At 44.1% G+C, this 23,894-nt stretch overlaps 1 protein-coding gene across 2 annotated transcripts; it reads left to right on the top strand.

Annotated features, from left to right (window-relative positions):
• The first annotated feature begins 1,609 nt into the window (after nt 1-1,609).
• On the top strand, nt 1,610-23,321 carry LOC137449571 (mucin-2-like). Of its 2 annotated transcripts, XM_068155217.1 has the most exons (8): nt 1,610-1,692; nt 4,708-7,239; nt 12,110-12,344; nt 15,257-15,340; nt 15,943-16,055; nt 19,368-19,566; nt 20,973-21,110; nt 22,538-23,321. In XM_068155217.1, the coding sequence occupies exons 1-3, from the start codon at nt 1,644-1,646 to the stop codon at nt 12,319-12,321; spliced, it is 2,793 nt and encodes a 930-aa protein (XP_068011318.1). In that variant the 5' UTR covers nt 1,610-1,643; the 3' UTR covers nt 12,322-12,344; nt 15,257-15,340; nt 15,943-16,055; nt 19,368-19,566; nt 20,973-21,110; nt 22,538-23,321. The 2 variants fall into 2 exon arrangements, with proteins under 2 accessions (XP_068011318.1, XP_068011317.1); XM_068155216.1 differs by having other exon boundaries at nt 20,973-23,321.
• Nucleotides 23,322-23,894: the final 573 nt, after the last annotated feature.

Raw genomic sequence — 23,894 nt, 5'->3', positions numbered from 1 at the left:
TAGATTAATGGGAGTCCAATGGAGAGAGAGAGGAACGTAAAGACATTGGCCTCCTAAGTATAAGGAAATAGCTCATATGCATTCTTTAAACATTTCAGTTATAGCTGTAAGCAAATGATTGCTCAGAAAACATCTGACTGCGTCAGGAGTAGCTACATCAAAAAAGGCACATCCCAGCAGAGAACAACAATACATTTTCCTAGGTTAATTTCAAGGGCTGTGTACCTTCATCTTTATTCTCTGTCAAAGTAAAACTGAAATGAAACCTGTTTTAGAGAACATAGCTGTTGGAGACAAAATCTAGAATGCAGGTAGTTAGAGGTATGCCAGGCCATGGTGTATCCATTAAAAACCTGAAAAAACGTCTGATAAAATAATGTTCCTCCTTCTTCAGGCCTCATTTTGATCTGCTTCACCCAACTCCACCTCACTCCACTCCAGGATTGCAAGAAATTAGGCACATTCACTGTTTTTGCTGTGCCAGCACTGATAACTTCCCTCAGAGGGGCAAGTATCAACTCCTGGTGTGCTGCAGCATAAGAGGGAGCCCCTTTCCTTTGCAAACAACTGCAAGTGCTCTGTTTGGCAGCATACCTCTACACACAGAGTGGCTGAAAAAAAACAAATCTCATTGAAAATGATATAATGAAGGCTTTGATCAGCATAAACTTGACACAGGAAATGGTAGAAAGATGTGATATAATGTGAATGTTTGGTTCGTTGATGGGCCCACAGGGCAGTTGGAGGCCTGGGGCTTCTGCGGTGCTTTGTCACTGAAGAGAAGGCAGGCAGGTATGGTGTCTTTAGGGCAAAGTTGTGACTCAAAGCAGGCAACCCGCAGTGACTCTTAGTATCAACTGCCTACAGTCAGGGGGATCTTACTTGTTAAAAAATAAAAAGTGGGTAAACTCAGCTGAGAATGAGGGGCCTGGTAATCCAGTAGTTTCCACCTAGTTCCAAGAGGTGAAGTAGCAGAGATTTACAACCCCTCCAGCCTTTTATTGTGGTGGGGAACCAAAAGCTGACGTCTGTTTGGGGCATTGCTAGCAGTTTGCCATTCTAACACAATGAAAACAGAAGATAGAATTGAATAGTTAAACATTTACTCCTAAATAATTAAAAATACAGGAAAACGTGAGGGAAAAAACTTGTACCTCTTATTCAGAACAGTACTATTGGACTCAGGGGTCCTCAGCTCTGTACCTCAGTCTCATTGCTCTGGCCCTGATGTCAAAATATTCTGAACAAAATAAGAGAATAATATTCTTAACATTGTTAATAACAAAGTAAGAGAATATATCTGAGAATAATATTCAGGGTGGGAGGGAGGAATAGATATTCAGGTGTGATACACTGCTCACTGAATTCTGCCTATCTTTTGACTCACTAGCCTTTGGGCCACATTCAGACTTTTCTCCATTAAAGAAAAGCAAACATACTTCAACAAAAACGTTGGATTTTATTACAGTACTGGTCAGGTGTGAGAATTTCATTACTTTGGCTGTGATCCCACTTGTGTGAGGGATTGGCTGAGGCAAAGACGTAATGACACAGTCCCACCCCTGTTTAAATGACTGAAGACTTCACTTCAAAATGCCAGTTTCACAAATGGAAAGAGTACTGCAAGGAGGTGAAAACTCAGCATGGGGACTTGGAATTATCTTTGGCATTGCATTTTCTTGCTTTATCTCTGTAAGTTAAAATCTATTTGGTTATTTACCATCGGCATATATTTAGAGGATGTCCTTGAGTTAAGTTTGAAAGACTAACTGGGGGGCTGGAGGGGCTGAGAGGCTACAAATCAGTGTAAAATTCAATAGCATGCAATTTTCAGAGTTGATTATTTAATTTTTATTTCTCTTGAAAGCATAGCATTTCAGCAAATACTTCAGTAGGGATGTAAAGCTGTGAGTAGATAAAAGAATGTGAGCAAGGCATTGGGAAAAATCTCACCTAAAAGATGAAATACCCAGTGTCTGATGGGGTTTTGTTGGGTTTTTAGCCTCAAGCTTAGTTATGAGACCAATGAGTGGTCTGTTTTGCCAGCTTCTCTCCCATGATTGATCTTCCAGGAAAAGACTGATAGGAAAGCACGGACTAGATTGTGTTTTGCTGTATTCTCATTGTACTGCATGAGTGTTTTGAAATAAGATCTAGAAAGTCAGAGGGCTGCATTATTTCATTCTTATTGCCAAGTTTTATGTAATTCAATGCAGATGAGTGGAAGTTTCTTGAGTTGCTGTTAATAATCCAAGGGATACAAGCACAGGGGTCTTACACTCAGGCTGTGTTGGGATGAAGGAAATATATCAGTCTGTTGGAGGAATTCTGCAAGGTAAAAGTATGTTTACATTGCAAATGTTTATGTATGCACTGAAAGATATGAAAATACTACTTTAGTTTTACAGGTGAGTAGAGTCAAAAGAAGTGAATTAGTGTGGTTCTTAAGAATCTGATAGAACTATTCCAGTATATCCTCTCTGAGCTAAAATCAAAGGCACAGAATAATAATGAAGCATTGCTAAGGACTAGTATTAACATCCTGGGCTGCATCAAAAGAAGTGTGGGAGGTGATTCTGTCCCTCTACTCCACTCTCATGAGACCCCAGCTGGAACACTGTGTTTAGTTCTGGAGCCCCTAACTTAAGAAATGCATGGACCTGCTCAAGTGGGTCCTGAGGAGGGCCATGGATGATCAGGGGATGGAGCATATGCCTTCTGAGGACAGGCTGAGAGAGTTGGGGTTGTTCACGCTGGAGAAGAGAAGGCTTTGGAAAGACCTTATAGTGGACTTTGAGTACTTAAAGAGGGCCTGCAGGAAAGCTGAGGAAGGATTCTTTGTCATGGAGTATAGTGATAGAGTGAGGGACAATGATTTAGATTTAGATTAGATGTAAGGATGAAATTATTTACTGTGAGAGTGATGAGACACTGGAACAGGTTGCACAGAGAGGGTGTAAATGCTCTTCCCTGGTTGTGTTTAAAGCCAGGTTGGATGGGGCTTTGAGCAGCCTGGTCTAGTGGAAGGACCAGGAAAGTGGTTGTGCCCCTGTACTCAGCACTGGTAAGGTCACATCTCAAATACTGTGTTCAGTTTTAGCCTTCTCACTACAAGAAAGGCCTTGAGGTGATGCAGTGTGTCCAGAAACCAACAAAGCTGGTGAAGGGTCTAGAGAACAGGGTTCTGAGAAGCAGCTGGGGGTACTGAAGTTGTGTAACCTGGAGAACATGAGGCTGAGGAGAGATCTTATTGCTCTACAACAACCTGAAAGGAGGCTGTAGAAAGGTGAAGGTTGGTCTGTTCTATGTAAAAAGGGATAGGACAGGAAGAAGTTACTTCTAATCATTTCAGGGAAGGTTTAGATTAGCTGTTAGGAAATATTTCTTCACTAAAAGGGTTGTCAAGTGTTGGATCAGGCTGTCAGGGAAGTGGCTGAGTGACCATCTCTGGAAGCATTTAAAAGATGTGTAGATGCAGTGCTTAGTGACATGGTTTAGTGGTGACTTCGCTGGGCTAGGATAATGGTTGGACAGAATGGTCTTTTCAAACCTAAATTATTCTACCATTCCATGTTTATTATGATTTAAGATGATACCTTAAAGAAAAACTTTCTTTTCTGCTGAAAGCCAATAAATAAGACAGACATAATTGCCCTGCAAAATAAAGAAATGGAGGTATTAAAATATACACAAACAGCTGAAGAGAAGATTATGCTGAAAAAAATTAATCATTAATTCATCAGCCATTTTAGTTTACACAGAATCACAGAATCACCAAGGTTGGAAGAGACCTCAAAGATCATCGAGTCCAACCTGTCACCACAGACCTCATGATTAGACCAAGTGCCACGTCCAATCCCCTCTTGAACACTTCCAGGGATGGTGACTCCACCACCTCCCTGGGCAGCACATTCCAATGGCTAATGACTCTCTCAGTGAAGAGCTTTCTCCTCACCTCCAGCCTAAACTTCCCCTGGCACAGCTTGAGACTGTGTCCCCTTGTTCTGGTGCTGGTTGCCTGGGAGAAGAGACCAACCCCTTCCTGGCTACAACCACCTTTCAGGTAGTTGTAGAGGGCAATGAGGTCACCCCTGAGCCTCCTCTTCTCCAGGCTAAACAATCCCAGCTCCCTCAGCCTCTCCTCATAGGGCTGTGCTCAAGGCCTCTCCCCAGCCTCGTTGCCCTTCTCTGGGCACGTTCAAGTGTCTCGATGTCCTTCTTAAACTGAGGGTTTAGAGATACAATAGAATCATTTAGATTGGAAAAGACCTTGGAGATCATTGAGTTCAACCGTAAACATAACACTGCTAATTGCACCGACAATCCATGTCCCTAAGTGTAAAAGGAACCATATTTAGAGGGAGAAAAATATAATAAAAAATGAAGACTATGTGAATGAGTAACAGCAAAGCATACAATAAGGTAATATAATCTCTAAAATAACACAGAAGAAAATTATTATCAAGAAAAGAGTACAGTTGAGAGCTCCTTAATTCTATACAACTGCAAAAGGAAACAGCACAGAAATATTGAGGTAATATAGTGAAGAAAGTATGTAACTGAAAATGAGGAAGAAAAGGGGGAAAAAATGACGATGAGAAAGGTAATTGAAAACTTCATACATGAATTATACTTAGTAGAGCATCAAAGAACTTCACATAATTATGGGGCAAATACTCACAACCCACATTTCTAAAATGCTAACAGGTGCAGAGGCTACAACAACACTAGGGGAAGGAACAAGCGAAACACCTACCACCGCTGGAAACATCACAAAAGGCCCTAACAGCACAGCGCCAGACAGCAGCAGCGCCATGGAGGCAAGCTCAGATGCCACATCCCACTCATTTGCGTCACATTCGTGGACTCCTGGCACTACGAGCGTTGGGTTGGGTGCCATGGAAGCACAGACCACGATATCCAGCCCTGCTCCCACCACGGCCAGCCCCAAGCCATGGAATTCTGCTGCCAGCACGTCCCCTGACTCAGATACCACATCCAGCCTTGCTCCCACCATCACCAGCCCCAAGCCATGGAATTTTGCTGCCAGCACGTCCCCTGACTCAGATACCACATCTAGCCCAGCTCCCACCATCACCAGCCCCAAGCCATTGAATTCTGATGCCAGCACGTCCCCTGATTCAGATACCACACCCAGCCCAGCTCCCACCATCACCAGCCCCAAGCCATGGAATTCTGATGCCAGCACGTCCCCTGATTCAGATACCACACCCAGCCCAGCTCCCACCATCACCAGCCCCAAGCCATGGAATTCTGATGCCAGCACGTCCCCTGATTCAGATACCACACCCAGCCCAGCTCCCACCATCACCAGCCCCAAGCCATGGAATTCTGATGCCAGCACGTCCCCTGACTCAGATACCACACCCAGCCCAGCTCCCACCATCACCAGCTCCAAGCCATGGAATTCTGATGCCAGCACGTCCCCTGATTCAGATACCACACCCAGCCCAGCTCCCACCATCACCAGCCCCAAGCCATGGAATTCTGATGCCAGCACGTCCCCTGACTCAGATACCACACCCAGCCCAGCTCCCACCATCACCAGCTCCAAGCTAGGGAATTCTGATGCCAGCACGTCCCCTGACTCAGATACCACATCCAGCCTTGCTCCCACCATCACCAGCCCCAAGCCATGGAATTTTGCTGCCAGCACGTCCCCTGACTCAGATACCACATCCAGCCTTGCTCCCACCATCACCAGCCCCAAGCCATGGAATTCTGATGCCAGCACGTCCCCTGATTCAGATACCACATCCAGCCCCAAGCCATGGAATTCTGATGCCAGCACGTCCCCTGACTCAGATACCACACCCAGCCCAGCTCCCACCATCACCAGCTCCAAGCCATGGAATTCTGATGCCAGCACGTCCCCTGACTCAGATACCACATCCAGCCCAGCTCCCACCATCACCAGCCCCAAGCCATGGAATTCTGATGCCAGCACATCCCCTGATTCAGATACCACATCCAGCCCAGCTCCCACCATCACCAGCCCCAAGCCATGGAATTCTGATGCCAGCACATCCCCTGATTCAGAGACCACACCCAGCCCAGCTCCCACCATCACCAGCCCCAAGCCATGGAATTCTGATGCCAGCACATCCCCTGACTCAGATACCACACCCAGCCCAGCTCCCACCATCACCAGCCCCAGACCATGGAATTCTACTGCTAGCATGTCCCCTGACTCAGATACCATACAGACCAGCCTTGCACCCACGATGGCTGTGAGTGTGACAACACCAGCACTGCTACTCACCTCCAGACTGCTCACACAGGGACAGACCACAGGAGAAGTGGCAGCCACTTCATCTTCCACAGGCAATCCCTTGACTGCTGCATCCATGGCCTCTTCAGCAAGCCATGTCACAACTCCTCCAACTGATGACGAAAGTCCCATCATGAACCAGGGGACTGGCATGACAACTGAGCCCAATGCAAAGACATCCCTTTCCACCCCTGACACATCATTGATTGCCCCCACAACGAGAACGGCAGATGGACAAGGAAGGACAGAGACCATGGCCACAACACCAGCTCTGGAACACAGCTCACTTGGGGTGTCAGCCAGGAGCGAGGCAACAAGCCTCACCTTGTCACCGACAAGGTCCAACACTACTGCCACAGCAAGTGGCAGTGCTGCCTCTGTGTCTCTCAGTACTGGCTTGCCAGTGACTACTCATGCCTCCTCAACTCCAGCAGGATCCTCATTTGCCACTCACAACTCACAGCAGGGCAGTACCAGTGACATCACTGAAGCAGGCTTGGATGCCACATCCCACACATCCACAGCAGTTGCTTCCTCTACTACTTCTTTGACTCCTGGCATTACAAGCATTGGGTCAGGTGCTGTGACAGCGGAGATATTCAGCCCAGCTCCCAGTTCACACAGCATAACGCCATCAGTCAGCACTGCAGAGACACAGACAGCACTGCTCACCTCCAGACCCTTTACACAGGGGCAGGTCACAGTGGAGGCAGGGATCATTTCATCTTCCACAGGGACCCCCTTGCCTGCTGTGTCCACAGCCTCTGCAGCAAGCCATGCGACAACTCGTCCTGATGAAGGCCAAAGTGCCATCACAGACCAGGGAAGCAGCACAACTGCTCAGCCCAAGGCCAGTACTTCCCTTTCCTTGGCTGCCACATCACTGGTGACTGAATTTATGACAAATTTTAGGGAATCAACAGCTGTTAATCCTTCTTCAACTTGTTGTGAGTATTTTGATACATGATACTAAGTGTTTTGGTTGTTTTTTTTTATAGCTGGAAAAATGCAGTATAATTTACTGCTATTCCTGGTATTGTCAGTTGGAATTTTAGCTTTTTACAGTGTATATTTTAAGGAGGCAAATTAATCCCCATGTGTGAATCAGTGCACAACATAAATTCCTCAAAAACTGCAAATGTATTTGAAATGGCAAACTGTGTGGTTATACAGAGAGGGAAAATGCTCTCCACTTATGTTGTACAGGAAAACTTATATTAGTCAGTGCCATGGTTTGAACTCTGCTGGCAGCCAAATTCAGGTCCAGCCAGCATGGAATTAGGAGGGGCAGGTCCTGCCTCTCCAACCTGATCTCCTGATCTCTGTCTGGTGGACCTGGGGAGGCCTGTGGATGTGGTCTGCCTGGACTTCAGCAAGGCCTTTGACACTGTCCCCCACAGCAAACTGCTGGCTAAGCTGTCAGCTCGAGGCTTGGACAGCAACACTCTGCTGGGTTAGGAACTGGCTGGAGGGCCGAGCCCAGAGGGTGGTAGTGAACGGTGCCACATCCAGCTGGAGGCCAGTCACCAGTGGTGTGCCCCAGGGATCAGTGCTGGGCCCTGTCCTCTTTAACATCTTCATCGATGATCTCTATGAGGGGGTCGAGTCACTCATCAGCAAGTTTGCAGATGACACCAAGTTAGGAGCAGATGTTGGTCAGTTAGAGGGTGGAAGGGCTCTGCAGAGGGACCTCAACCGACTGGACAGATGGGCAGAGTCCAACAGGATGGCATTCAACAAGTCCAAGTGCTGGGTGCTGAACTTTGGCTACGGCAACCCCATGCAGAGCTACAGGCTGGGGTCAGAGTGGCTGAGAGCTGCCAAACAGAGAGGGACCTGGGGGTGCTGATCGACAGCCACCTGAGTATCAGCCAGCAGTGTGCCCAGGTGGCCAGGAGGGCCAATAGCATCCTGGCCTGCATTAGGAATAGTGTGGCCAGCAGGAGCAGGGAAGTCATCGTGCCCCTGTACTCTGCATTGGTTAGGCTGCACCTTGAGTACTGTGTCCAGTTCTGGGCCCCTCAGTTTAAGAAGGAAATTGAGACACTTGAATGTGTCCAGAGAAGGGCAACAAGGTTGGGGAGAGGCCTTGAGCACAGCCCTGTGAGGAGAGGCTGAGGGAGATGGGATTGTTTAGCCTGGAAAAGAGGAGGCTCAGGGGTGACCTCATTGCCCTCTACAACTACCTGAAAGGTGGTTGTAGCCAGGAAGGGGTTGGCCTCTTCTCCCAGGCAACCAGCACCAGAACAAGAGGACACAGTCTCAAGATGTGCCAGGGGAGGTTTAGACTCGAGGTGAGGAGGAAATTCTTCACCGAGCGAGTCTTTTGCCATTGGAACGGGTTGCCCAGGGAGGTGGTTGAGTCATCGTCCCTGGAGGAGATTGGATGTGGCACTTGGTGCCATGGTCTGGTCATGGGGTCTGTGTTGATAGGTTGGACTTGATGATCCTCGAGGTCCTTTCCAACCTAAGTGATACTGTGTGATACTGTGAAATTCCACACAGACACTCACACTCCCCCTGCCCTGGGCAGGTGGAGGGGAGTGAAGCAGAGAGGCAGAGGGAGGAGACTCATAGGTTGAAATAACACCAGTTTAATAATTGAAATGAAAATGTTAAAATCATGATAATAGCAATAACAACAGAATATACAAATGAGTGATGCACAGAGCAATTGCTTACTGTCTACTGAGCAATGCCCAGCCCTTCCCTGGCTAGCAATCCTGGAGCAGAGAAAATCCTAAAACCACACTCCCAGAAGGGTCCAGGTTCCTGGCCCTCCTCATCTCTGCTCTGATTATATTCCCTCCCAGCTTCTTGCATGCCTACACACTAGCAACACATGGCACCTTGGTTTTAGAGCAGACAGGAGCTATTTTAACCTCTTCCCAAAGGAGTAACATAAAAACACTCCACACAGGATTGGAATAAATTGGAAATTTAAATGGAAGTACTATTCACAACTATATATAACAGTGCAAAGACATACAAAATGCACAAATTCATATTCAGCCTTGGCCCAACCTGGGCTTTACCAAAACCTCACTAGGCTATCATCATCTAACACCTCCCCCCGCAGCCAGGCCAAAAACCCAGGTCTCAATGTCCCTTCTCCCTCCCCCCCAGACCTCCCAACTCAGGCCCAAATGATGCAGTAAAAATCAGCCAGGCTGCTCAAGGCCAAAAGCCTCAACTCCCCCAAGAAAGATGTCAGAGTGATAACAGCTCAGTGCACTGGGCAAAGAGCAAGGGGAAAAGGGCAGAATAGCTTTTGGTGCCCATTTATATAGGGTATAGAATTTAATAGAATAAACCGGGTTGGAAGAGACCTTCAAGATCATCGCGTCCAACCCATCAACCAATCCAACCCACCCAAACAGCTAACCCATGGCACCAAGCACCCCATCAAGTCTCCTCCTGAACACCTCCAATGATGGTGACTCCACCACCTCCCCAGGCAGCCCATTCTGAAGGATGGGATGAAATAACAAAAGATTACACTTTCCAGTGTCCACCTCCCTGGACTATCTGGTCCTTGGAGGACTTTCAACTCCATGATTAAGACATCGTTTTTAAACCCACAATGCATGGGAATTTAAAATGTCCTTGAATTCCAAGCCACAGCTAAAAACATCAGTATATTATCAACATTCTTCTCATCCAAATTGCCATACTTTGTCCAAAACACAGGACTATTCCAACTACTAAGAAGATAAATTAGCTGTATCCCAGGCTAAACCAGAAGAATGGGAACTTCAGTTGCTGCTATTATTTATGTGATGTGATTCTTTTATGAAATATTAGAGGTAGTTCCTCCCTTGGGAGAATTCCATCAATTTTATTTGTGCTGTCTTTGTTCTTCTTTGTCTCAGTTGTAATTCTCTCCTAGTGCATTTATATTTTTTTTGCCAAGTGGCCATCTGCTGACTTCAAAGAATATGCAATGATGAATCTTTCATCATTTTTGATGGATAAAAAAGTAAAGACAGAAGAGAGTGCAGCCTTTTTCTATTGTGCACCCCAAAAAAAAGCCCAAACAACCCCAAAACCTGGGAATATGATTTCAATTTTTAGAACACAATAGTTTTCTTCTCGTTTGAACGTAAATCTTAGAGGTTAATCCTACCCTGATTTGGAGTCCTAGTGCTCTCATGGAATTCAGTAGGGCATATGCTCATGCATGAGAAGGTATAACTTGGTCTTTCACAATGGCCCAATGTCCAATGGAGACCAGTGACAAGTGGTATTCCTAAGGAGTCAATAGTGGGACTGGCACTATTTAACATCCTTGCCAGTGACATGGATGGTGAGATCAATGCACCCTCAGCAAGTTTGCCAAGAATGCCAAGCTGTGTGGTGTATTCAACAAGCTGGAGGGAAGGGATGCCATCCAGGATGACCTTGACAGGCTGGAGAGGTGGGCCTGTGCAAACCTCATGAAGCTGACATGCAAACCTCATGAAGTCTCTTCTCCCAGGCAGCCAGTACCAGAACAAGAGGACACAGTCTCAGGCTGCACCAGGGGAGGTTTAGGTTGGATGTTAGGAAGAAGTTCTATACAGAGAGAGTGATTGCCCATTGGAATGGGCTGCCCAGGGAGGTGGTGGAGTCACCATCACTGGAGGTGTTCAGGAGGAGACTTGATGGGGTGCTTGGTGCCATGGGTTAGTTGTTTAGGTGGGTTGGATGGGTTGATGGGTTGGATGCGATGATCTTGAAGGTCTCTTCCAACCTGGTTTATTATTCTATTCTATTATTCTATAAGTTCAACATGTCCAAGTACAAGGTCCTGCACATGGGTCAGGGCAATCAGCTGTGAAGTAATACCTCTGGGTATAATTTCAGAAAGGGTAGCTTGAAAAAAATACTGAAAATATGTAATTGTATGAATATTAATCAAGGCAGTGTCTGTGGTAAAGCCCTTCTGGACCCAGTAAGGTTCCAAGGGGTAACTGCCTCCAGTGACAAACCACTGTGATAGGTTATTTTTCTTAATGTTATGGTGGAGCATATTTATTAAATTCATAGTTTCATAGTTTCATAGTTTCATAGTTTCATTCAGGGTTGGAAGGGACCACAAGGATCATCTAGTTCCAACCCCCCTGCCATGGGCAGGGACACCCCACACTAGATCAGGCTGGCCAGAGCCTCATCCAGCCTGCTCTTAAACACCCCCAGGGACGGGGCCTCGACCACCTCCCTGGACAACCCATTCCAGGGTTTCACCACTCTCATGGTGAAGAACCTCCTCCTCACATCCAGCCTGAATCTCCCCACCTCCAGCTTCATTCCATTCCCCCTAGTCCTATCACTACCTGATATCCTGAGAAGTCCTTCCCCAAATGTTCCTAATGTACCTAATGTTCCGAACTTAGGGTTTCCTGGTGGCATTTTAGTAATCCATCCTCCTGATGATATCAGTGTGAGTCAAATAGCAGTACACTTCAGAATGCTCATCAGAGCAGCTGCCTTTTATGCTATGAGAAAGACTAGAAGCAAGCAGAAGGTCATTCATTTGTGCTCATCAGAGCAGCTGCCTTTTCTGCTATGAGAAAGACTAGAAGCCAGCAGAAGGTCATTTGTATTTTGGAGCCGTGAAGTAAAAGTACAGTAATCTATGAGTTACATCTACAGAGGAAACAGTTTAGTTCTGCTGTTGTGGGGGAATGAGGTAGAAGGCTGAAATCACCCTAAGAAAACTCACAGAAAAATATATATTGGTTTCCTTTGCATCTTATTGTTCCAATGTTACATGTGTAGAATTGCAGAAGTAAAAGGAACTGCCTTCAACTGTACGAAACTTTTTTCGCTTTGCAGTGCCAGTGTCTATCGAAGTCCAGAATGTGACTGGCAAAGCAATACAACTGAGCTGGACTGGTGGCGGCAGAGACAGCCTCTACACCATCTCCCTCATGTATGAAGACCAGAATATAAATGTAACAGAAACACAGGAGACAAAAATTATGTTTGAAAACTTACTTCCCGGTTGTGTATACAGAATATCAGTGGCAGTATCCTCTTTGCACTGAGAGTGAAGTCAGTGTCCCCACAGGTATTTCCTCAACCATCCTGTACTTTCTTTTGAACGAATGTACTCTCAGAATACCTTTTCACAATGATGTGGGTTTGATTTCATAGAGTATTGTTCCTGTAATGTCTTTTAATGAACTTCTTTCTAATGAATGTACTCTCAGAATACCTTTTCACAATATGATTTGGGTTTGATTTCATGGAGTATTGTTCCTGTAAGTCATCTTTATTTATTTTGACTCCTATCCCCTTACTTGGATGGGAGTACTTGGATTGAACAGCTTGCTTACTCTGTACAATTTCTGATCATGCTGTACTGTTGAACAAGGTAATTCTGTACAAAAGTCAGCATATTTTGGTTGTAAATCTAACAGGAACTATTCTGGTAATGCGAAGTTTAGGCTACACATGATTTTTGCGAACGCAGACAGTCCTCAGTTGTCATTGTTACCTTTTAGATTTCATCCTGGGGTACAGACATTAAAACAGACTGTTTAATTGTATCATTGTAAGCATAAAAAGCAGAACATACGCTGTTTTAATTTTTTTTTCTCAGAATTTCAGATACATCTGGAAAGTATCTTTGGGGAAGCTGATAATCCTGGGTGCCTCCTTCCTTTCTCTCACACAAATGCTTTTAACTAAAATTTTTAATACCATGTACAAGGCCTCCTTCCTCTTTCCCCTTTCTTCTCCATAGAAAGAGTGATTGGCCATTGGAATGGACTGCCCAGGGAGGTGGTGGAGTCACCATCTCTGGAGGTGTTTAGGAAGAGACTGGATGGGGTGCTTGGTGCCATGGTTTAGTTGATTAGGTAGTGTTGGGTGATAGGTGGGACTTGATGATCTCAAAGGTCTTTTCCAACCTGGTTAATTCTCTTCTCTTCTCTTCTCTTCTCTTTCTTCTTCTCTTCTCTTCTCTTCTCTTCTCTTCTCTTCTCTTCTCTTCTCTTCTCTTCTCTCTCTCTCTTCTCTTCTCTTCTCTTCTCTTCTCTTCTCTTCTCTTCTCTTCTCTTCTCTTCTCTTCTCTTCTCATTCTCTTCTCTTCTCTTCTCTTCTCTTCTCTTCTCTTCTCTTCTCTTCTCTTCTCTTCTCTTCTCTTCTCTTCTCTTCTCTTCTCTTCTCTTCTCTTCTCTTCTCTTCTCTTTCTCTTCTCTTCTCTTCTCTTCTCTTCTCTTCTCTTCTCTTCTCTTCTCTTCTCTTCTCTTCTCTTCTCTTCTCTTCTCTTCTCTTCTCTTCTCTTTTTCCTTCCAAGCCATTTGGGGACTGTACATGTAACTTAGACCAAATATTTTATCATCCAGAGCATCCAGCAGGACCTTCTTAGCTGAAATGTCTGTTGGTGGATAATCATCGTGGCATGTGTACCTCTGCAATGTATGTTGCATGCAGACAGAACTCGATTTTCTTGGAAAAAAAAATCCTTTGCCCACACAAAAGCTGTGTAAAGCTCTTAAAGCATTGATGAGCCTGAGATTCATACCCGCCTCTTGACAAGGTTTACAACAAGTGGTCTGTTAAGTGTAGCTATGTAGATATAAGGCAAAAACTATAGAGGGTTCTCATTAAGTCATTTATGAACCATCATGGGAGGTTTTAGCCATTTTCCCTCCACTATTCCAAATGAAAAGTAGTTCCAACACTGCACTGCTTGGATGTTCTGAAAGCAGTTATCAACTTGCCAGCCTAAAAGTATCCATGGCAAATAAATATTCATTTGCTTTTGTGCTACCACTGCCCTCCAGGTTAAACACTTTCTGTTCTCCCTTTTCTCATACAGTGCTCTCCCTCAGTAACAGAGTTCTGAAGTTTACTACAGACAGTGCTCTCACCTATTGTTTGCTGCATTACACAACCCATTTTTTTCCCAGTTTCCTTGCCTAAGATGAATACTCTGCCTTGGAGATCTCTGACACTCTTCATTTCCTTGAAACAGAAGTCACCCTTCTTGAACGTGGGTAACTGACAGTACAGAGAGTCCTGCAGTCAAGGCAGTACCAGTGTGCTTACTGTGTCATTAGTATTCCCACTTCTGCTGGGAATGTATTAAAAGATTCACCATAGGACAACACATGTTTTTTTCATAGCTGCATCACAGCTGTGATCAGCTCAGGCTCAGTGTTTGTGCCACGAGGCTAGAGAAGATATTTTTAGTATTAAGCCCCAAACACACAACTTTCAGAGGTTGTCATGTCAGTGATTCTGCTTAATCCCTATTCTTAATCCAGTTCTTCCTGGAGGATATCACTAATTCTTCCCTGTGTTAATGACACCTATGGGCTTTGTTTCATCAAAAACTTTTATTAGCAAACTCCTTCATTTCATGGCAAGACCTATACAGGAAATGTTGAGCAAGTTCTATACCTAGACTGGTTCTCAAGGAACACCACATGTAATATCCCTCTAAAGCAAAATTTCTTCTGTTAAAGATTATGCCTGGTTCTGTAAAGTGAACTAGGAACCATACCCTATGAAGTACCCATACCAAGACTGCAGCTTCTGCTGTTTTGACCCATTAGAAACAATTCAGATCAGGCAGACCAGGCAAATATCCTGAGGTTTTGAGACTCCATGGGGCATATTGTTTCCAAATGAAATGGCAGGTGACTTACTTCTGAAAACTATCTATCTTATGTGAGTTGTACAAGCATAGGACAACCTTTATCTTTAACTCTCACAAGAAGTTAGAGTCCTCGCTGTTATTTCAGTAAAGTTCTCAAATGCCACCTACCCACCCACCGCCTGCCTCGCTTTTGATATGCTCCATTTTTATAACCTGCAGTTCTAAGTTCTCCCTGGGCAAAAGGTTCTCCCTGCTGCTTAGATGATTCCTTGGCCACGATTAAATGCTTTCATCTGTTCCATCATTTTCTTGAATGCAACAGTCATGCATGCCCAGAGCCAATTATCTTGATTTTAAAATTGATTTTACAGATTCAGCTTCCTGTTCCAGCAGAAATGAGATTTGCTCACCACTAAATGCTGGCTGTGCTGAGCTCAAATCTCTTGTATGCTCAGGTAAGTTTTGTAGAATTTCACAACTTGTTTATTCATAGTTATGGGATATTATTCCACAACATAGTATCTTTCAGGAGTATTTTGCCATCTGCTCTATTATGTCAACTCACATAGCATCTGAAGTTCACACTTCTTTGGTAAGGAAGCTTCCTTCATCAAAGTTCAGTGTTAGCTTCCAGCTCTATTTTTAGTCTGGACTTTTCTATGTAAAGAATACTTATTTTGGCTCAGGGCTCATCCACCTACACAGGAAGATTTAAACATACTGAGTGCCTTGCAAAATCTATTAGACTGAGCTTGCCTCTGCTGAAATTAACGGGAGAGTGGCTTTTGAATTAGGAAGTAGGAAGCATTCTGAATAATATAGGAATGACTAACAAGTTGTGAGGATTGTGATGGCTGACAAATTTGAAGAGGAAGAAATTCAGCTCTGAAGGTTTAAAAAGCCAGTGCATGAGACACTTTCTTATTATTTGCTATTATTTGTTTCTGTTTTTATCAATTACTATTATAAATACAGGACATAACAGGGTTCAAAACTCAATTGTGTGATCACCCCCTGGGATTCACCTAATTGTTTCACTTTTGTTTTTCCTTTCCAGATAACCAAGCATTTACCTGCAGTGTTCTGTTTAAAAACCAGACATTTAATCATGCACTTTATAACTCTGACAGTGAATATTTCAAAGCAATGTCTGACATGATAAAAAAAGAAGTAAGTTGCTGCAATCTCCTTTGTTTAGATTCATTGTTAAATCAAGATTGTGTCAGGAGAAAAGAGCGTTCTTGGATAAAACAGGATATGAAATACAAGAACTGTCCTGACTGGAGGACAGAAAGCATCTTGTCCAAAGAAGAGGGTGATGTTCCCTAATTCATCTTCAAATGTAAGATATTTAGTGAAAGGCACCTCAAAATGTTCTTTTCATAAGCACAAATGAACATACAATTCCACAAAAATGAAATTCTGTTCATTTTTTTCCCACCTTACTACACAAAAGCCTGTGGAGGTAGAAAAAAAATCATCATAATAAGCAAAATTAACACAATTTTAACACATACTAAGAAAAATAGGGCCTGTAGAAGTATGTAAATATCTGACCTTTACTGCTAGGCCAGATCATTTCCAATTTGCTTCACAGTAGGAGTTAGTTGCAGAACTCTCCCTATGAGGAGAGGCAGAGGGAGCTGGGGTTGTTTAGCCTGGAGAAGAGGAGACTCAGGGGTGACCTTATTGCTCTCTACAACTACCTGAAGGGAGGTTGTAGACAGGCAGAGGTTGGTCTCTTCTCCCAGGCAGCCAGCACCAGAACAAGAGGACACAGTCTCAGGCTGTGCCAGGGGAGGTTTAGGCTGGAGGTTAGGAACAAGTTCTACACAGAGAGAGTGATTGTCCATTGGAATGGGCTGCCTGGGGAGGTGGTGGAGTCACCATCACTGGAGGTGTTCAGAAGGAGACTTGATGGGGTGCTTGGTTGCATGGATTAGTTGTTTAGGTGTTGTTGGATGACAGGTTGGACACAATGATCTTGAAGGTCTCTTCCAACCTGGTCTATTCTTTCTATTCTATTCTATTCTATTCTATTCTATTCTATTCTATTCTATTCTATTCTATTCTATTCTATTCTATTCTATTCTATTCTATTCTATTCTATTCTATTCTATTCTATTCTAAACTGGAGCAAGCATCAAGGGGTCCATATTAGGGAGGAGCTGATGAGAGAAAGTGGAAGTTTAGAGACAGTGGTTGCAGGAGGAGCACTCTGCTGCTCAGCCATCTTCAGCACAATGTTAAAGGACTAAGAATTTCCACACCCTTCAGGAATCCTAATACACACAAGCCTGTTGGAAAGGCAAAACCACTTTAAGATTTGGGTAGAGCACTTTTAACTAACTAACATAAGAAATTATTTTTAGTGTAATTGTCATATCTTTTAGCTAATAATCTCCACAGATTTCATAAGTAGTAATTAATTTGTTCTCACAACGCCAACTCAGAGTTAACCTTGTTCTATGACTGTTAGCATCTCCATCTCATGGACAGAAAATTTACTGTAGTGAATTTAAAAGGCTTCCTCCAACCTGACTTGAAGGCAACAGGAGTCTCTTTACTGTCTTTTATAAAGATTTCACTCAGGCCTTATACAACATGACAGGATGAGTGTTACCACACTTGTCTTTAAAAACTAGCAAGGTCAAAGCAATGCTGTAGTAACATGACTGAAAAGGTAACCAATTTCCCATGCTGGATTTTTGTTTCTTTGCTTTTATTTTTTAGCAATTTGAATATTGAACTATTTCTTTTAAATGCCACAGTACTGCCACAGTGGAGTTGGGTGTTTTGAAGTTTTACACTTTTGCCTGCATAGGCCAGGTTTTCTATCAAGACCACTCCTTGTGGTGAGGAAAACAAAAGCATTTTTGGAAGCTCTGGCCAGAGAACTTGCTGCAAAGTGTAGTTTGGGGTGGGAGCTTATGTCACAGAGGAATACAGATGTAGACAGCTGAGTGGTGATTCAGAACAAGGTCTGTTATCATCTATGAAAAACAGTAACCTTTCCGACTTTTGGGGTAAAAACCTCATATTTATCCACAGCAAGAAGATGTTTTTTTCTTAGTGGGTTGAATCAAACACCTAATTTTCTGCAGGTATTATTACTGACAGAAAAGTTTCAACCAATCTTACTTAGAAGGGAGGACTGCTTATTCTTGCCCTATATCTACACAAAAGCACTGGACAAGACTGAACTTCTGGAGACATGAGCGTAAAACTGAAATCATTGCCATTAGTGTAATGGGTTTACATATAGTTTATGCCAGAATGATTGAGAGACAAACCAGTTTGCATAGCTATTCTGTAACATCTGATATGCAAATGATCTGGTTTTGATAATCTGATGACAAAACCCCATTTAATCTGTTCTGAACCTCCAATGTCAAGCTCTGTGCTGGTTGCGTGTGCATGCCCATGCCTGAAGTTTAGTTAGAATAGAATAGAATAGAATAGAATAGAATAGAATAGAATAGAATAGAATAGAATAGAATAGAATAGAATAGAATAAGCCAGGTTGGAAGAGACCTTCAAGATCATCATGTCCAACCCATCAACCAATCCAACCCACCTAAACAACTAACCCATGGCACCAAGCACCCCATCAAATCTCCTCCTGAACACCTCCAGGGATGGTGACTCCACCACCTCCGCAGGCAGCCCATTCCAATGGGCAATCACTCTCTCTCTATAGAACCTCTTCCTAACATCCAACCTAAACCTCCCCTGGTGCAGCCTGAGACTGTGTCCTCTTGTTCTGGTCCTGGCTGCCTGGGAGAAGAGACCAACCTCTGCCTGTCTACAATCTCCCTTCAGGTAGTTGTAGAGATCAATAAGGTCACCCCTGAGTCTCCTCCTCTCCAGGCTAAGCAACCCCAGCTCCCTCAGTCTCTCCTCACAGGGCTGTGTTCCAAGCCCCTCACCAACTTTGTTGCCCTTCTCTGGACTCGTTCCAGCAAGTCAACCTCCTTCCTAAACTGAGGGGCCCAGAACTGGACACAGTACTCGAGGTGCAGCCTAACCTGTGCAGTGTACAGGGGCAGAATGCAAGTGTTAAAAAGCTGAGGAACACAGAAGATTACTTTAGAAATGCTAGGTGCATTTTGTAGATTCTACATTTTGCACAATTCTGGACCCATATGGGTTTGTAGGCTGTGGAGGAGGACAACTAGTTTCAATGCATTATTCATTGGTAGCTAGCTCAACAGATGATTGCTTTGGAAGTCGAACTTTGATTTCATCTTTTCAAGCACAGATCATACAATTGTTTCAGAACCCTCCTTCGGTACAGTTTTTAGTGGTATAGATAAAAATTGCTGTCATTAATAATTCATATGTTATTCCAAAGCAATTACCCTGGAGGAGTAAAAGCAGACGATAAATATTCTGGTGTGTGTGCGTGTGCTGATATGAGCATTCCCGCTCTGCCTCTGTTGGCTGCCACATGAAACAAACATCAATTTCCATTTACAACAGGTTGTTGAGGAAATGCGCGTGAAACTGCACGATGACCACTTTGATGTCTTTGTGCTTGGATTCAAACCTGGGAGTGTGATTGCTGATTTTATTTCCGTGCTGCAAATCCAAGAGCTCGTGGATGTGAATGTTTTCCAAACACAATTAAACCAAGTGTTAGAGAGCAAGTTTGGCGAGCAAGCTGTTGTAACTGTGCAATGTAAGTGATGCTGAGATGGCTTCTCTGTGGTGATGCGGGGATTAAAGGGTTGGTTCTTCAGCTCTTCACAAAACCTGATAAATTAGCTTATTTCTTTTAAGAGATCCAAGTATTTCAGAAAACATATTTAAACACAGAACACATAGTCCACAGAACACATAGTCCACATATCACATAGATTATGGATCTAGTTTAAAGAGCCAGCACACCTACCTACTTTCATACTCAAAGGAAGATTTTTCTTTGCATAAAAGGGGGACTAGATGAGCTTCTTGCTACGATGTTTATCCCCATTGTATCTTCCCCACTGATCCTAAAAGATTGAGCTTCAGTGGAGAAGAGGATGATCAGGTTGCTCAGAGCCACATCCAGCCTGGCCACAAAAAGATCTCCAGGGATGGGGATTCTAGCACCTCTCTGGGCAACCTGTTCCAGTGTCTCACCACCCTCAGGGTGAAGAACTTCCTAACATCCAATCTGAATAAACCCATTTCTATTTTTTTCCATTCCCCCATGACCTATCACTACCTGGCACCCTAAAATGTTTCTCCCCAGCATTCTTGTAGGCCCCCTTCAGATACTGGAAGGCCACAAGAAGGTCCCTTCAGAGCCTTCTCTTCTCCAGACTGAACAGCCCCAACTTTCTCAGTCTGTCTCCATAGGAGAGGTGCTCCAGCCCTCTGATCATTCAGCAGGCTGAGGGAGGTGATTCTCCCCCTCTACTCAGCTCTGGTGAGACCCCACCTGGAGCACTGCCTCCAGTTCTGGAGCCCCCATTGCAAGAGGGATCTGGAGGTGCTGGAACGTGTCCACAAGGATGATCAGAGGGCTGGAGCACCTCTCCTATGAGGACAGATTGAGGGAGTTGGGGCTGTTCAGTCTGCAGAAGAGAAGGCTCTGAGGAGACCTAATTGTGGCCTTCCAGTATCTGAAGGGGGTTACAAGAAGGCTGGGGAGGGACTTCTCAGGATATCAGGTAGTGATAGGACTAGGGGGAATGGAATGAAGCTGGAGGTGAGGAGGAAGTTCTTCCCCATGAGAGTGGTGAAGCCCTGGAATGGGTTGTCCAAGGAGGTGGTTGGGGCCCCATCCCTGGAGGTGTTTAAGCCCAGGCTGGATGAGGCTCTGGCCAGCCTGATGTAGTGTGGGGTGTCCCTGCCCATGGCAGGGCGGTTTGAACTAGATGATCCTTGTGGTCCCTTCCAACCCTGACTGATACTATGATCCTCGTGGCTCTTCTTTAGACAATTTCCAAATCTTTACCACAGCAACATTTTTAATATTCTTCAAAAGTCCCAGTGCTGCCAAACAGCAAAATGCAGCTGTGGCTTAGGGCTCCAATATTTCTTTCAGCTACTTTTTACTGTTTCTACCTAATCTTTCTAAAATGTGTTTTAAATTTCCAGCTCTCTCTACTGAATCACCAACTGAAACAAGTTCCTCCTGGAAAGTGGCAGTGATTGTCCTTGGAGTTTTACTTGGAGTTGCATTAGTATTGCTTCTTGTAGTAACATCTGTTTGCATCTATATGAAGAAGAGATCAGGTAAATACGTGGTTGCACCCAAAGGGCTCCTGGGGAATTTTGCCTACAAGCACTTGTAATACAAGCCACCCATTTCGTTTGCATACTTTGGGTGAGGGTAAAATTTGATACAGTTCTCTTAAAAGTCTATGTTACATTTTTTATGTTAAGATAACTCTTCCTAATATCCATCACCAAATTCCTGAGCTCCTCACAACCCCTAATGGGTCATCCTGTTAATGCTGCTCTCAGTATAGAGTGAGGGAAATTTCCCTAGTGTACATGTGGTAGGCTGTTCAAACCATCCACAACAGCTGTTGCAATGGTTCCTAACCACTGACTATAAAGATAGACAGGATCCAAACTGCTCAATATTTGTTGCTGTTTAGATGACACAGCAACGGGAGTGACTGCTCTTATTACCTGTGGCAAGTCAAAAATCATCCTGTCGGGCTTCATGCACTTGGCCAAGGGTGATTCAACTCACCTGATATTTTTAACACCACATGAAGATGACTCTTTCACTCCAGTGACTGTAGAATGAGCCTGGAGAAATTAAGTGTTATTAGCATATGCAGGTTGGTTAGGAGGCTGGTTGGTTAGGATAGATCTCTGCTATACGGGCTTGATCGTAGGAGCCTCTGGTCGAGCAGGAGTTTGATCTGGAGGCTTCTAAATTCAAGGTTAGTTTCTTTAATTACTGGGATATTAAGAATCAGCTGCCAAAATGTATAGCATGTTACACTCAGGTATGGTTTAATAGGAAATCACTAATTGCATAGCCTTGATATGTGACTAGATGGGGGAAGGGAGACAAAAAGTTAATTTGGGCCAAAGTATTTTACTCTATTTTTGCCTGTCAAAAATGGTTGGTTGAGCAAGAACATGTCATTTAGTGTCATTCTGTCTTGCTCTTCATAATCCCAAAAATAGAGTCTGCTAAAAGCAACCTGAAGGATTCTGTGGCCCTAGGACAGACCTTGTGCTCTAGAGCAACAAAAAGAAATAGTCCTTAATTGGTTTTGTCTGTGGTTAGCTGCAGTCCCAGTGAAGTAACAGTCTGTTTCTCCTGGGGTGTATTTTTTCTGCTTGGAGCATGTTGTTGAACAAATGATAAAAGGCAATATATTGCTATGCATATTTTCTGTAGGATTTATGTATTTCATCTCAAACCTGTTCTCCCTGTGTCTGTGTATTTTGTCTGTATGCCTGTGCTCAGCATTCATGTTGAGATATTGAATATCCTGGCTAATGCCCCTCAAACGGTTCAGGCCCTTTCTCTTGCAAATTATGTTATGGTCAGCTGGCACAGGTTACAGTAAGGGTGTCCAGATCTGTAACAAGTCGTGGGACATCAGCAGACAAAGGAACTCAGTAGAGTGGCAGTGCACAAGAAACTTATTGTTTTCAACACCATCCTTTCTGTGCTACAATATGGCTCCTGGAAGAACCTTGCTGAGGACCCTGATTAAGCAGAAGGATGAAGCCATCTTATGCCCCGGCCTTACTGCAGAAAGGCTGAATTGGTTCTGGCTGTATCCTTACCCTAACAACAGAAGCCACATCCTGCCTTGCTCCTTTGTCCTTGGTTTAGCAGCAGTGTCACTGTGTGAGGCCAATGAGCTGTGCTGGGTGAGAAGGGAATGTTGCATGATGAGGCCCTGGAGTATCTCTGCACACAAAGTTGTGTTCCTGTCTGGAATATTTATTTCAGACAGCTGTGAAAGAGGGGTCTTGCATGACTTGCTGTCCTTTTCCTTCCATGCAGCATCAGCTTGGCTGTCCTGCTCAGGTGTGGGTCATGGAGTCATAGCCCACCTCACTGACAGAAAGTCAATGTGATTCATGTTTGCTAAACTTATTTTATGTGCATTTTAAACACAGATAGCTCTGGTGCTACATTCATTGACTAGTCACTTGACAAGGTGTTCTGTCAGTAAGTACAAGCTCTCCAGGAAGCTATTTGAAAACACCAATGAGTACTCTTGTTTATGTGGATACTATTTTATTTCCCTTTATGGGGGGCCTGCTATGAATAGAAAACTTTAATTGTTAGTAAACCTTTCTGATGTCCTTGCAAATAATGTTGAAATAAAGACCATGTACAGCAGGCTTGTACTATGGCACCTTGAGACTTGTTCATGCAAAATCTATTTAAACTCTCTGACAAAAAGTGGTATTTTAAATTATTTTCTCAAAAATACTTTACAAATAAAATCTCTATTTTTACAATTTTGCATTCTGGAGGCATCTGCTGTTCTTATTTTTCATGCAATTCAGAGTCTCTTCTACCTGCAAGAGGGGAGGGTAGCCAGTACTGTCAACAACAGAGCTGATCTTGGTCCAGCACACAATTACACAGAGGCACAATCTCTTTGAGCTAGATTGCACAAGAGACATTAGATCTGATGGATCTAGTCTTATTTGTTTTCCCCTCCAAGGAAAATTCCCTCTACCATCATACTGTGATTCTGAGAACTCTGAAAATGAGAGCAGGAGTAGCCAGATCTCCCCTTTCCAAAGGGGATCACTCCCTCCTTCCCAAAGCAGCACCTGTCAGGCTGCTGCATGTTGCCTACCCAGACTGATGCAGGCCCAGCAGATGGGACAGGAAAATAAATGGTTGATGGTAAGGTACTCAAAGTATCCAGGTAGCCGGTTCCTGCAGATATCAGTGGGATTTCAGTGGCCGTGACACCTTTGTGGGTCAGGGTCTACACGACTAAGGAAAGGCACTTTGCCTGTTTCAGACTCATATTTTTTTCCCCTGGAGCAGACTGACATTATAAGCCAGAAGAACCTGAG

Source organism: Melanerpes formicivorus, unplaced genomic scaffold, assembly GCF_026170545.1.
Source record: "Melanerpes formicivorus ecotype bairdi unplaced genomic scaffold, bMelFor1.0.p_v2 SCAF_30, whole genome shotgun sequence".
NCBI lineage: Eukaryota > Metazoa > Chordata > Aves > Piciformes > Picidae > Melanerpes > Melanerpes formicivorus.
This window is presented reverse-complemented; position numbering and strand designations above follow the sequence as displayed.

What these genes read in the sequence shown, in the direction of transcription:
- LOC137449571 (XM_068155217.1), top strand. Translation starts at nt 1,644, where the DNA reads ATGGGGACTTGGAATTATCTTTGGCATTGCATTTTCTTGCTTTATCTC. An exon ending in CATTTTCTTGCTTTATCTCT is followed by an intron (nt 1,693 to 4,707) that starts GTAAGTTAAAAT and finishes AAATGCTAACAG; the next exon opens with GTGCAGAGGCTACAACAACA. An exon ending in TAATCCTTCTTCAACTTGTT is followed by an intron (nt 7,240 to 12,109) that starts GTGAGTATTTTG and finishes TTCGCTTTGCAG; the next exon opens with TGCCAGTGTCTATCGAAGTC.